Raw genomic sequence first — 11,081 nt, forward strand, 5'->3', positions numbered from 1 at the left:
ATTTGTTTGAATTGTCTGGAACATCTTTCCACATTTTTTCATCTCTGGTCTCTTTAGATGCGACAGCTGGAATCTACTATCCTTTCCCTAAAGCACCAAAAGCATCAAAGCCAGTTGGGTATTGTCAAAGCCATAGAGCAAGAGAAATTAAGCTTGAAGAGAGAGTGTGAACAGCTTCAGAAGGAGTTGTCATCTGCAAACAGGAAGGTTAGTTTTAGATGGTAAATATGTGACTCAATGCAGTATTTTCCATCTCTAAGAGCTAATGTAGTAAGCTGTGATTTTTCTTTTACTCCGAGCTTTGCGCTCTTTGTCTCTTATGAAACCCTGTCCCAGGGAGCTGAGAATCTTCTGTGCTTTTGCAGAGCATGCAGGGTGGGACTCCATGCCGATGTGTTGCAGGACTTTTAGTCAGCACAAACAGTTCCAGTGGTAAAACATGGGAACCATAAACAAAACGCAGGCTGCTCAAGTGCTCTGCAATACACAGTGCTTACACAGTAGCATTACCGCTTTTGGGTTAAACCCTGCTTATTCTTTGAAACTTGTCAGAGATGCTGTATAACATTGTCTTAGACATCACTTTTAGCAAAGCATTACACTTATCCAAAAATACTTATGTCTCTTAATCTTGAATTGTCTTGATGTGCAATGATTTGTGACTTGCACATTGCAGGGGAAAAGAAAATGGATAAAATAAGAAACTACTACCTTTCTAAGGAAACTTCTTGTCTTTAATAGATCAGTCAGATGAATTCTCTTGAACGTGAACTGGAAACCAGCTCAGAAAATGATGGGCTAAGAAAAAAGCAAGTCAAACTGGATGATCAGTTAATGGAGGTACTTTTCCATCAGTGTTGACTGTACTGAATAGTGTGGGGCTTTATTACTATCTCACTTCCTGCTGAATCTATTAATTTATTTAAAAACAGCTTCTAGATGTGTAGGAACAGAGGGAATTAATTGAAATTAGAATTGGTCTCCCCTAATGCCTAATCTCATCTTTCATGATCAAGATGTTAGTGTGGCAAACTTGCCTCTCTGAAGCATGTTGTGATTTATCGTCATTCATGTAAGGCTTCAGATATAAAATCAAATAGCGAAGAAATTTGTTTCTGTGCTTGAAGCAAGGCTGACACTTTCCTCTTTCTTTTTAAAGCGTGTAACCTCAAGTTTCCTAACTAATATTTGTGCAATGCTGCTTTTAGTGTAGAAACCTGTCCTTAGTTACTATGGGAACAATTTGCTGAATTTAAGCCTTGCTGTTTTATCTAGATGGTGATAGACTAACAATTTCCACTACTTGCTGTTAATCTAAAGGCATGAGTGAAAACTTCAGTTGAAATTCTTCCAAAGGCTGCTGTAAATGTGGAAGTTTGTTCAGTACTGCTGGAGACAAATCACGCTGGATGTTAAGAAAACTCCGTAATTCTTAGGTGCCCTTGGTTACAAGAACGGACAAGCTTCAACTATGTGAAGTTGGTGTATCCCTTAAAGTCAGGCTAGATCTCCAAGTTGTCTCTCAGCAGTCCTGCCTAAACTTGATGTTTTAAATTTGAGTTTAAAACATATTACTAAAAAAACTCAACAAAACACATTTTTGACTTGTTCCATAAATCAAAGTGTCTTCTACGTGAGGCTTTTACACCACTGTTTATTAAAAGGCTTCATGTTTTTCATCAAAAGAGCAAATGGGAGGCGTTTGAACATACCATGTAATTACCTGTAAAACTGTAAAAAAACTTAATTAGAAAAGATGAGATTTTGACAAGTTATTGAAAAGACTGTTTATATGCCCTGTGCTTTTGTTTATATAGTCTTAATTAAGGTTTGGGAAAATTCCAAACACTGTTAAATGCTTTGGTATAAACATCAAGCATGGAATAGTGTTTTTTCCTAAAATTTGTATTTCAAACATGCCGGGCTTCTGTTACTCCTGATAACATTTTCCCAGCAGGTGTGTGTAACATTCACTTAGTGCTTTATGACTTCTAACTTTCTCTTTTGTACCTGTTCTCCTTTTGTTCATGGCTAACCTGTCTAGAACTCAGTGGTTGGAACTAGCAGAGAAGGGTGCAGTTCTCTTTCTGAAATAGTGTGCGAAGGTAGAGCAATCATTTTCAATGTACTACCACAGCATGGAGAAAACATTTCTTTTTTATAGTTATTTTTTTTTATTATTATTATTCCATGCATCTTTTAAGTAAAGAAGCCACTATTCATTTTTATGTAGATTTTAACTTCGACAGCTGCACTAACTTCTCTGTGGTTAGTGTATCGTGCAATTTGATACTGTACACCAAGCATTGCCATGAAAATGGAGAGAAATAACCAATTACATTCAAAAGAATTAAATGATTATAACAAAATGAAAAGTGGCTCAACCCTTTCCTTTGAAACCGCTGACCGTGAGGCTTGAAGGTGTTTGCATATTTACCTCTGATATCTGCATGCTTTTTCACCAGACTGTCATATGTTTCCTTAATATTTTAACTGATCCGTGATCACGCTATCACCCCTAATAGTTTTAGCAGGTTCATTATTGTTCCACTTTCTTCCAAAGATGAATACAGCACAACTATATTGTTCTAGTTAGCCACGCAATTGGTATTTAATTTTAAGATGCTGTTAACGTTGACAGTTTCTTCAGCCCCTTCATTAGATCTCACATGCTTCACAATGTTACATGAAACTCTAAACAAATTCCATCAAAATTTCATTGTTTTCACTGTTTATATTGTCAGTGAAAAAATAGCTCCTTTACAGACTAGTTGATTCAAGGGAACCTCCTGACAGCTTGAACTACAAATAGTTTTATTTTAAAGTACTTACGAATCTATTTTCTGTTTACCTGGACCAGCAGAGATGTACCTATATTAACATGGCCAGAAGAGCTGCACCATTATGAAAAATGCTTACAGTTTATATTATAAATGAGCTCAGTAACTGAAATATGATTATGAATTGAGGCCTTAATTCTACCATTTGTGAAAGGAAAATTAAAACCACTAACACAATCTTATATGCCTTTTCCTAAGGGAACAGAATAATGGTTTTGAGATAAGAGGTGAGAATTTTATGATGTGGTCAGCTGGGGTCCTTTTTGTATCAGATTAATACTTTCTTCCTACATTCAAGCTGCAAGTCATCTTTGAACATCAGGGGGTTTACTGTACAGTCCTGGTCCTTTTTTTTAGTATTATCAACTATTACAACTGCGAGCTAGTCTTACCTGGATTTTACTTTAGTCTAGAAAAATGTTAAATTGTTTCACGTGGCTATCTTGGCTTTTAATATTGACTGAAAGTTCGTCTAATGCTGGGCCAGTTTATCTAACTTGGGCTATTGTGGATGCAATGCTTCTGTAGTAAGGCAACACCAGAAATGCCTCTCTTCTAGCCACCTTCATCCACTAACTGTCATGGCATTGCTTGGGAGCAGCATCCCATGATGTGAGATGAAAGCAAGACATGCAATCTGAGGTAGTTTAATTCCAAATGTATCATGTATCCATATGTCAAGGGCCTCTCTGAGTGTACCTTTGCTCATGCAGCACAGACACTTGGGAGGACTCCAGACTTGCCATCAAACTCTGCTTGTGGCGTGTCTTGAAATTAAAATTGTAAAATGTGTTAAAATTTCTAGTGTAGTAGTGAACGCAAGGAAAGATAGATGGGATTCTAAATACTGAATTCTGAATGTAATATAGCAGCAGCTGGCATCAAATTAAGTCATCACACATTACACCGAAAATTTGTTTTGTTTTTGAGAATGTTATCTCTCCATCTTAGATTAGATTAAAGACTAGAAATAATTGGCACTGGTGGACAGCTTAAGCCTGTCTTGTGCTAGTGCTTTTATTTGTAAGTGGATAGTATTTTTAGAAAAGCTGCTAAGATCAAGGTTAAAATTAAAAAAGACCATGAAGTTAAACCTCATAACAGGCCCATTTAACTGATAGGATTTAATCAGAAATGCAATGATTTTGTAATTTAGGTCTGAAAATATGAATCGATCCTTGGATTCCTTTAGACTTCAGAACTGCATGTAAAGATGCATCTTTTTTCCACTGGAAAGGTAAAAGCTGTCTAGTTTGCGTTACCAAGTTCAGGCTAGTTTCTCTTGCATACAAGAAATTGTTCAAGAGTAACCTGATGTCTAGCACATTGCTGACAGATACCTTGTGTGAACAGCAGTGCTGCTTTCTCCTGACGGTTGATGTCCTTTGGTCTTCAGATGCTCCACTCAAGCGGCAGTGTGATGCTTAGCCAGCCTCCACACTCCCGGGAGCTCCAGCAGCAAGGCTGTGCAATGGTGCCCAAGGAACAGTTCCTGCAGCTCCAACACCAGCTCCTACAAGCAGAGAGGAGGAGTCAACGTCTTCAGGAAGAACTTGAAAGTAGACCCTCTGAAACAAACATGCAACAGGTAAAGCTCTCATTACTCTGCAGGTTACAACTTTAAAAGGGTACCTGGTTAGTTTTCTTGGTTTTTCAATTCTGATGAGATCCATTCTCTGTTTATGCCAGTTCAAAAATGAAAATTAAAATTCATTCTATCAAAGATATATACAAAACCTCTGTTATTTAGCATATATAGCTTGAGCCATCGCTTAATTCTGAAGTCATCTTAATCTTTTGAAATAAAAAACACCCCCATCCACATTCAACTGGCTTTTCTCCTTCTGATCAATGTGCAGTAAGTGTTTATAGGGTGGGGGGGTTTTTTGGTTTTGTTTTCTTTACCTAATGTCTATGTCTGGAATCATTGTTTTAAAGAATACACTACACCACATATTGCACAAGCACATACCCATCACACACAAAATACTAGTTTGGGCTGTTGCTGTCATACAGAGTTCTGTCAGCTGTAGCAGAGCAGAATACAAGCAACTTAATCTTTTTTTCTAAGGTCAGCCTATCTTTATTTGGCCATAAGGCAAGACACTGGAGAACACCATTACTGTTACATAGAAACTTCAACATTGGCAATTCTGAGGATCAAAAAGAATAAAATATCTTAATTCACAGGAAGATGACATCTACTGCACTTATTGGGCAGAGTCATTCTTAGTGTTTTTTGGGGGTTTTAACATGTAAAACTGAATTAAAGGCAATAGGTAGAAAAGTTTGCATCTCCCATATAAAAATTAAGCTTGGGGACTAGGCTTGCCAAATGACACTCTGTTTCAAAAAGTAACCAGATCTCTAAATCTGTAAAGCTATGGCTCAGGCCATAGGCCTTAAAATAATATTGCAACTTGATCTTATGAGAAAATACAAAGCTCTAAATAACTTAGATAAAATACTAACACTTCTATTAATCTGTTAGAAAAAAAACCACCACCACCACACCTTTACATTTTAAACTGAAATTGCAGTCATGTTTTTAAAAAAAACAACTTTGAAGCTCAAAAATCTCTGAACATGTTAACGGGGTATTCTGGAATAAAGGTATTATGGAGAGAGTATATGCAGTAATAGTTTCTAAGCTTCTGAAACTTGGACTAAAAATTCTTTTAAGAAAGGCAAAAAAATCAAAATCCCTACCCTCAAAAGAAGTTAACAGCAAATAATATAAGTAAAAATAAATCAATTGTAAGGTTCTCTTTCTTTCAGCTGAGTCCCAATAGAAGTGCATTACCACAGGCTAATGTACTTGGTCCTGTAAAGTGGAAAGTAGAGCATACAGTTTAATTTTGAAATCAATAAAAGCCATATTACAGCAGTATCATCTACAAATGAGTGTGCTGTGTATTGCATTAGGAGTGATGACTTTGTCATTTTGCCTTTGAAAGCCTGAGAAACAATTTGCAAACTAGTCATATCCTGCAACTTGTAGTTCTACAGGTAAATCACTTGTACATTTCCTGTAAAAGCTTTTATTCTGCAAAGCTTAATGAAATTAAAAATACTTGGAGAGGCTTTGCAAATATTTGCTGTCAATGCACTAATGCACTTTATTAGGTTTGTGGTGTTTGGAGTTTTTTGCTTCAAGTGTTTATAACATCTTCTATGGCTTTTTTTTTTTATGGGCTTTACTAGATAACTTGCTAAAATCATTATTAAACACGTGCATTCTACAACTGTAGACAAGGCCAAATTTGTTTCAGTTTGTCTGAATTTTGATGTTTCTGTAAGCACATCTTGCTTTAATTCTCACTGTTGATTTTTTTCTTAGTCATCCTGATTCTTAGGGTTAACATTTAGTTGAGCTTATGTCCATTTTAATGTCCCCTTTAGCATCTTGAAAAATTGCATCCTAATCCCTCTTCATCATCTTTTCACCAGTGAGTACGTCAGGTTATCTCCGTGCTTTCTGTGTAACCTTAATCACCTAGTTTTGCTGCTGCTGCTTTGCACTTTGCAGCTTTCTTAGATCCTGAGTTCTTCTGTGTAATAAGGTATCCAAAGTTATCCCCCTCCTTTTTGGAGTTTGTGTTCATCATGCTTTGCAATTTTCATTGCTTTTTTGATCATGGCAGTGGTGGCCTGTGTTCTCATTCATTTTACAGTCAGTCTTGAGCTACTGTCCTCCAAAGGCTACTGTCATATGTTCAAATTTCACTAAATTAAAACTCCTGAGCCTTTTCTACTGTGTTAACCTGTCTGGACTCTTCTCAATTCCAAATGACTGTTTCTGCTGTCTCATGCCTGCTGCGCAGTAGCAATCACTGCACTTTCTTCTCATATTCCTTCCTCAGTAACTAGATTTGGGAGCCTGTTAGTGACCCAACGTTTTCTGAAGTTGTTTTAGAACCTCTGCTAACCAATATTTTTGTTCAGAGTACTTAAAGATGCTCAACTTCCCCTTTCTTCAGCTTTTCATTTAAAAATTCAAATCACCTCTGACCAACAGCTTGTTCACCTGTCTCAGGAAAAGACTTACAACTAGATTTAAAATAAAAATGCAGATAAGTTTTCAGAGGTCAGTTGGACCACATTTATCACAAATGCTATTCGGCAATCTGTGAGATTATATATATATACACAAGTATATAGTGGCAGATAATTTCCTCTAAGAAAATTGCTTTGCTAATTGCAGTTAATCACTGCCACTGATCTTTTTAAATGCCTCAAAAACCATGGATAAGCCACCTGAAGAGTCCTTACATCTAGAAAATGCATCCTGAATATCTCCTCAATTGCCTACATGTAGTGCTAATACTAGTATTTAGAGAATATAATATGTGATACTCTGCATGTTTTCTTTTGTGTGTGTTTTTGTTTGTCTTGTGTTGCTTGCTTTGCTTGTATTGGTGGTTTGCTTTAATATACGTACATATTTAAAAGAAAATCTGGATATCAGGGTGAAGTATCCCACTTGCCTTCTTTCTCTAGGCCTTGCTACCGGAGCAGCGAGCAGTGCATGCAGATTCCTACCGGAGGATCGGGCACCTCTGACAGCTTGGCTGCTTATGATCTCATTCCTTACCATGACAAACACACACAAACACACGAACTGGCATAAGCTGAGAAACTTGAGGATCAAATTATTTTGTGCTTTTTTTTTTTAAAAAAAAAAAAGAGAGAAAAAAAAAAAAGAAAAAATCTCCACAGTGTTATTTCCTATTTATTTGTCTAGAAGCTATTTTGTGAAAGTTCATAAACTGTCTTTTTTAATTTGTTACAAATACTGTTTATTTATGTTATTTAAAATGTGGAGCTGTTCAGTGTGGAAAGAGACTATTTTTCTCAAATGGTACTAATTTTATATGAGATTTGAAGAAAATCTGGGGTATTTATACTGCATTTTTGTATAAGATGTATAAACTTTTTAACAGGGAAAGATGACATTTTTTGATGTAAATGAAAAATAAAATTTTTTTTTAAACAGAATGTCTCTTGTCTTAATAGTATCAATAGTTTCAGCTTTATGAGCATAATGAACAAATTTTAGACAGAATGTCTTTGATACTGAGGATTGTCATATCAGGACTTCTGGGAAAGTTTTGTAATAGGGGATGTACTTAAGTATAGCCACTCAGCTTCACTTCAGCGGACATACCTCTGCATTTAAGAAAAGAATTTGCATAGTACATGGGCATATTCTGCCCAAAAAGGGAGAATTATTAACACACTTGTTTCTTGGGTAACATTCCTTAAAGGTTTTTCTTTTGTCTCAGATTACTAGATTAAACTAGGTTGTGGGGGTTTTTAATACTTCAGTGGGTCAGCAAAACACCTCATTAAGGCCTATGATTTTTCTAGTTTGGAACTATGAACAGTTTCAGCTGTTTGCTTTCAGAGATCTTTTTGTTCCTACCTTTCTAATGACCTGGAAGCTAATGCTTGAGCTGGCTTCTCCCATTAAATATGAAATCATATGAAGTTAAGACAGAACATTCTTAAATAAGCTTTAAACCAAAAAACAGGGATCACACAGTGGTCTCAATACCTAACTCTTAACTTCCAGTTAACTACTCACTCAAGGTTCCTGCAAACCCTATGGAGTGTTAACAGTCAGCCATGGTTTTGAATTCCAATCAAATTTAAAAAGATAGCTCAAGATAATTGGGCTAGAGTGTTCCCTGCTAATTCTGTTTAATAATACTTTTTTTAATCCAGAAAAATATCCAGTCCAACAACACTGTACAGCAACTTTCTTTAAGACTGTAATGTAACTTTTTTCAATTTTTACACAAGCTAAATGGTCATATAACCCCATACACAAACTTAAGAAGTTTCTGGTGGTGTAACTAATAAAAAGTTGAGCAGACTTCAGTCAGTCCCTTAAGGGCATCTTTTTACAGCAGTTTCCATGAGCAGCTACCTACCTGAAACAACACTCCTCCCTCAGTTTTTCATTTATTCACTTCCATGTGTGTGAAGGTACTTTGGTTTTGATCGAATTATGTTTTGGGGATTTCTCAAAGTTAATCTCAGATGACCTCTTAGAATTAGAGTAGCAAGCTAGCATTAAAATAAAGAATCTCTTTTCTCTGCAGTTGATTGTCTAAAGTTCCCAAATACAAACAAGCTTTCCTGTAGTTCCTGGTGTTTCTAATTCATTTGGGAGAATTTCACTCTAATGTTGGTGTAACAGACACCCTCATGACACTCAGGTTTTTATGCTTTTAGTTAAGGCTCTGTTAACCTCACTAAAGAAAAAGAGTAAAATCATTTTAGAGCTACTATTTGGCAACATTAGTTACCAACAACTAATCTAAAAAAAACCCACCTGTAACAAATCAAGTTTGGGATAACAGTATCCTATGTTTTTTAGGATATTACTCAATTTCAAGGGGCCTTTAGTGTGGCAGAGTTACGCTGTTAAATGTGCCCTTGTGACTTCACCTTAATATTTTTAGAAAAGTCTTAAGATTTTGATTGGTGTTTTGTTTCCTGTATTCAACAGAAATATGGCAGCACCTAAGAACAAGAAAAGGAAGTTATCCAAATCTATCTAAGAACTTAGAATTTTATATCAATTTTTCTTAGATCTGGTAACGTCAAGTGTAATTTAGACTTAGAAAACTAGCTCAATGCTGCAAGTGTCCTTTAAGTGTTGCCATAACATTTTATTTCCATGAATGGCTTATTAATTCATTTGACTCTTTAAAATAGATTCAAATGTGAAGTGCCAGCTGTTTTCTTAAGTATAAACTGAAGGAGACTGGTAAATGTGAACTGTTTTTTGTTAACCGAGTTTCACGTAAATGTTGCTTTCCAGGGGAGTCATGAGCAGCTTCTAAAAATGATGGAAGAACGTATGATGGATGTTGAACAGAAACTAAGGCTTGTGAAGAGGCTTCTCCAAGATAAAGTAAATCAGCTGAAAGAACAAGTAAGTATTCTTACTCTTTCCTCAAATCATCCCTGTTACTTCCATAAACAACTAAGTGGATAAAAGCTGCCAAGCCATTCTTGCTTAGAATAAAGTTAAAGGTACTTGTTATTTTAATGCCTCTGAGCTAAAGTACAGCATATTTGCCCACAACTTCCTAAAATTCCAAACTGGGGACTGAATCCACCACTCATTAATTTCCTAAAAGCTGTGCTTGTTTGGTGTGCTGGTGCCCTTAAAGTTAGGAAACAAACACCAAATTCCAGCCAAGTATCCTAAGTGGAAAAGTTTTTTAGAAAAGGAGGAAAAAGGCGGACAGACAGGATTACTGTACAATGATTGATTTCTTGATGCCCCCTGCCCCAACACATCCCTTGCTTGACTTGGTTTTGGGGTTTTTGTTCTTGCCACCTTCATTTGATGGCATCAAATGATGGCATCCCCATCATTTAATTCAGCATCCGAGATAAGGTCATAGCAAAGCCATTAAATATGCCACAGACCCATGCACTTTACTGAAATGTTAATATTTCAGCTTTTCACTGTGTTGCCTTTTTGTACTGATGAATTTTAGTTAACAGGTGCCTCCAAGGAGAGGACAGAGCTAAATCCCAAACTGGACACTGCCAAAAGAAGAATTTTGTTTATTCCCAAACTATTTTTCTGCTAAGTTTTGCCTAAAAGTAATCTTCACTGTGTAAAAAAAGACGTATGTTTTTCTAGGTTAACTTATTTTGATACTTTGGTTTTAATTTAAAGTATAAATTCTGAATTTACTGTCTGTCACCTTCAGAAGTCCTCAGTAGTGGAGGAAAAGGTGGCTTTTGAGCACTTAGGCATGATATGGTAACAATGTCTGTTTTCTACTGAGGTACGGTTTCCTCTTCTATGTTAAGGAAGTGCTATACTGACAGGGCCTCCTGCCAAAGGGCTGTTCCCAAAAGCATGTAGACAAGTGCTAGGCTATGCTCCCCAATTTTTTAGGAGGTGCTGATAGTCCAAACCTTGGAGGAAGTATCTCTATGGGATCACTGGGCTTGTGGATTCTATTGTGAACTAGATTTATCCTTAGAGTACAAACGCTATAAAGCAGTACTCATCTGACAAGACTCATTTGAAGCCCTCTGTCATCTGCCTAATCTCCTTAGAAAGTCTTACCAGTTTCAAAATATTCATAGTATCTATGATGACTCCACAAACATACAGGTTTTTAACAAAGGAAAATAAGAAAAAATGGCTGGGTTATCTTCCTTTGATATTTCACTTACAATAAACACATTCAACTACTTTCCCAG

The 11,081-nt window shown here is 36.3% G+C and overlaps 1 protein-coding gene across 9 annotated transcripts in view; it reads left to right on the top strand.

The window, feature by feature from the left end:
* NIN (ninein) overlaps positions 1-11,081 on the top strand; it is a 65,538-nt gene that overhangs the window by 50,420 nt on the left and 4,037 nt on the right. For 5 of the 9 annotated variants that reach the window (XM_056346542.1, XM_056346541.1, XM_056346543.1 and 2 more), the window contains 4 exons: positions 58-207; positions 742-840; positions 4,237-4,428; positions 9,673-9,786. In XM_056346542.1, coding sequence (XP_056202517.1) covers positions 58-207; positions 742-840; positions 4,237-4,428; positions 9,673-9,786 — 555 coding nt within the window. Of the gene's footprint in view, positions 1-57; positions 208-741; positions 841-4,236; positions 4,429-6,242; positions 6,290-7,340; positions 7,511-9,672; positions 9,787-11,081 lie in introns of those variants that run through there. The other 4 variants (XM_056346545.1, XM_056346547.1, XM_056346544.1 and 1 more) reach the window with 4 other exon arrangements.

Source organism: Falco biarmicus, chromosome 7, assembly GCF_023638135.1.
Source record: "Falco biarmicus isolate bFalBia1 chromosome 7, bFalBia1.pri, whole genome shotgun sequence".
NCBI classification, from domain to species: domain Eukaryota; kingdom Metazoa; phylum Chordata; class Aves; order Falconiformes; family Falconidae; genus Falco; species Falco biarmicus.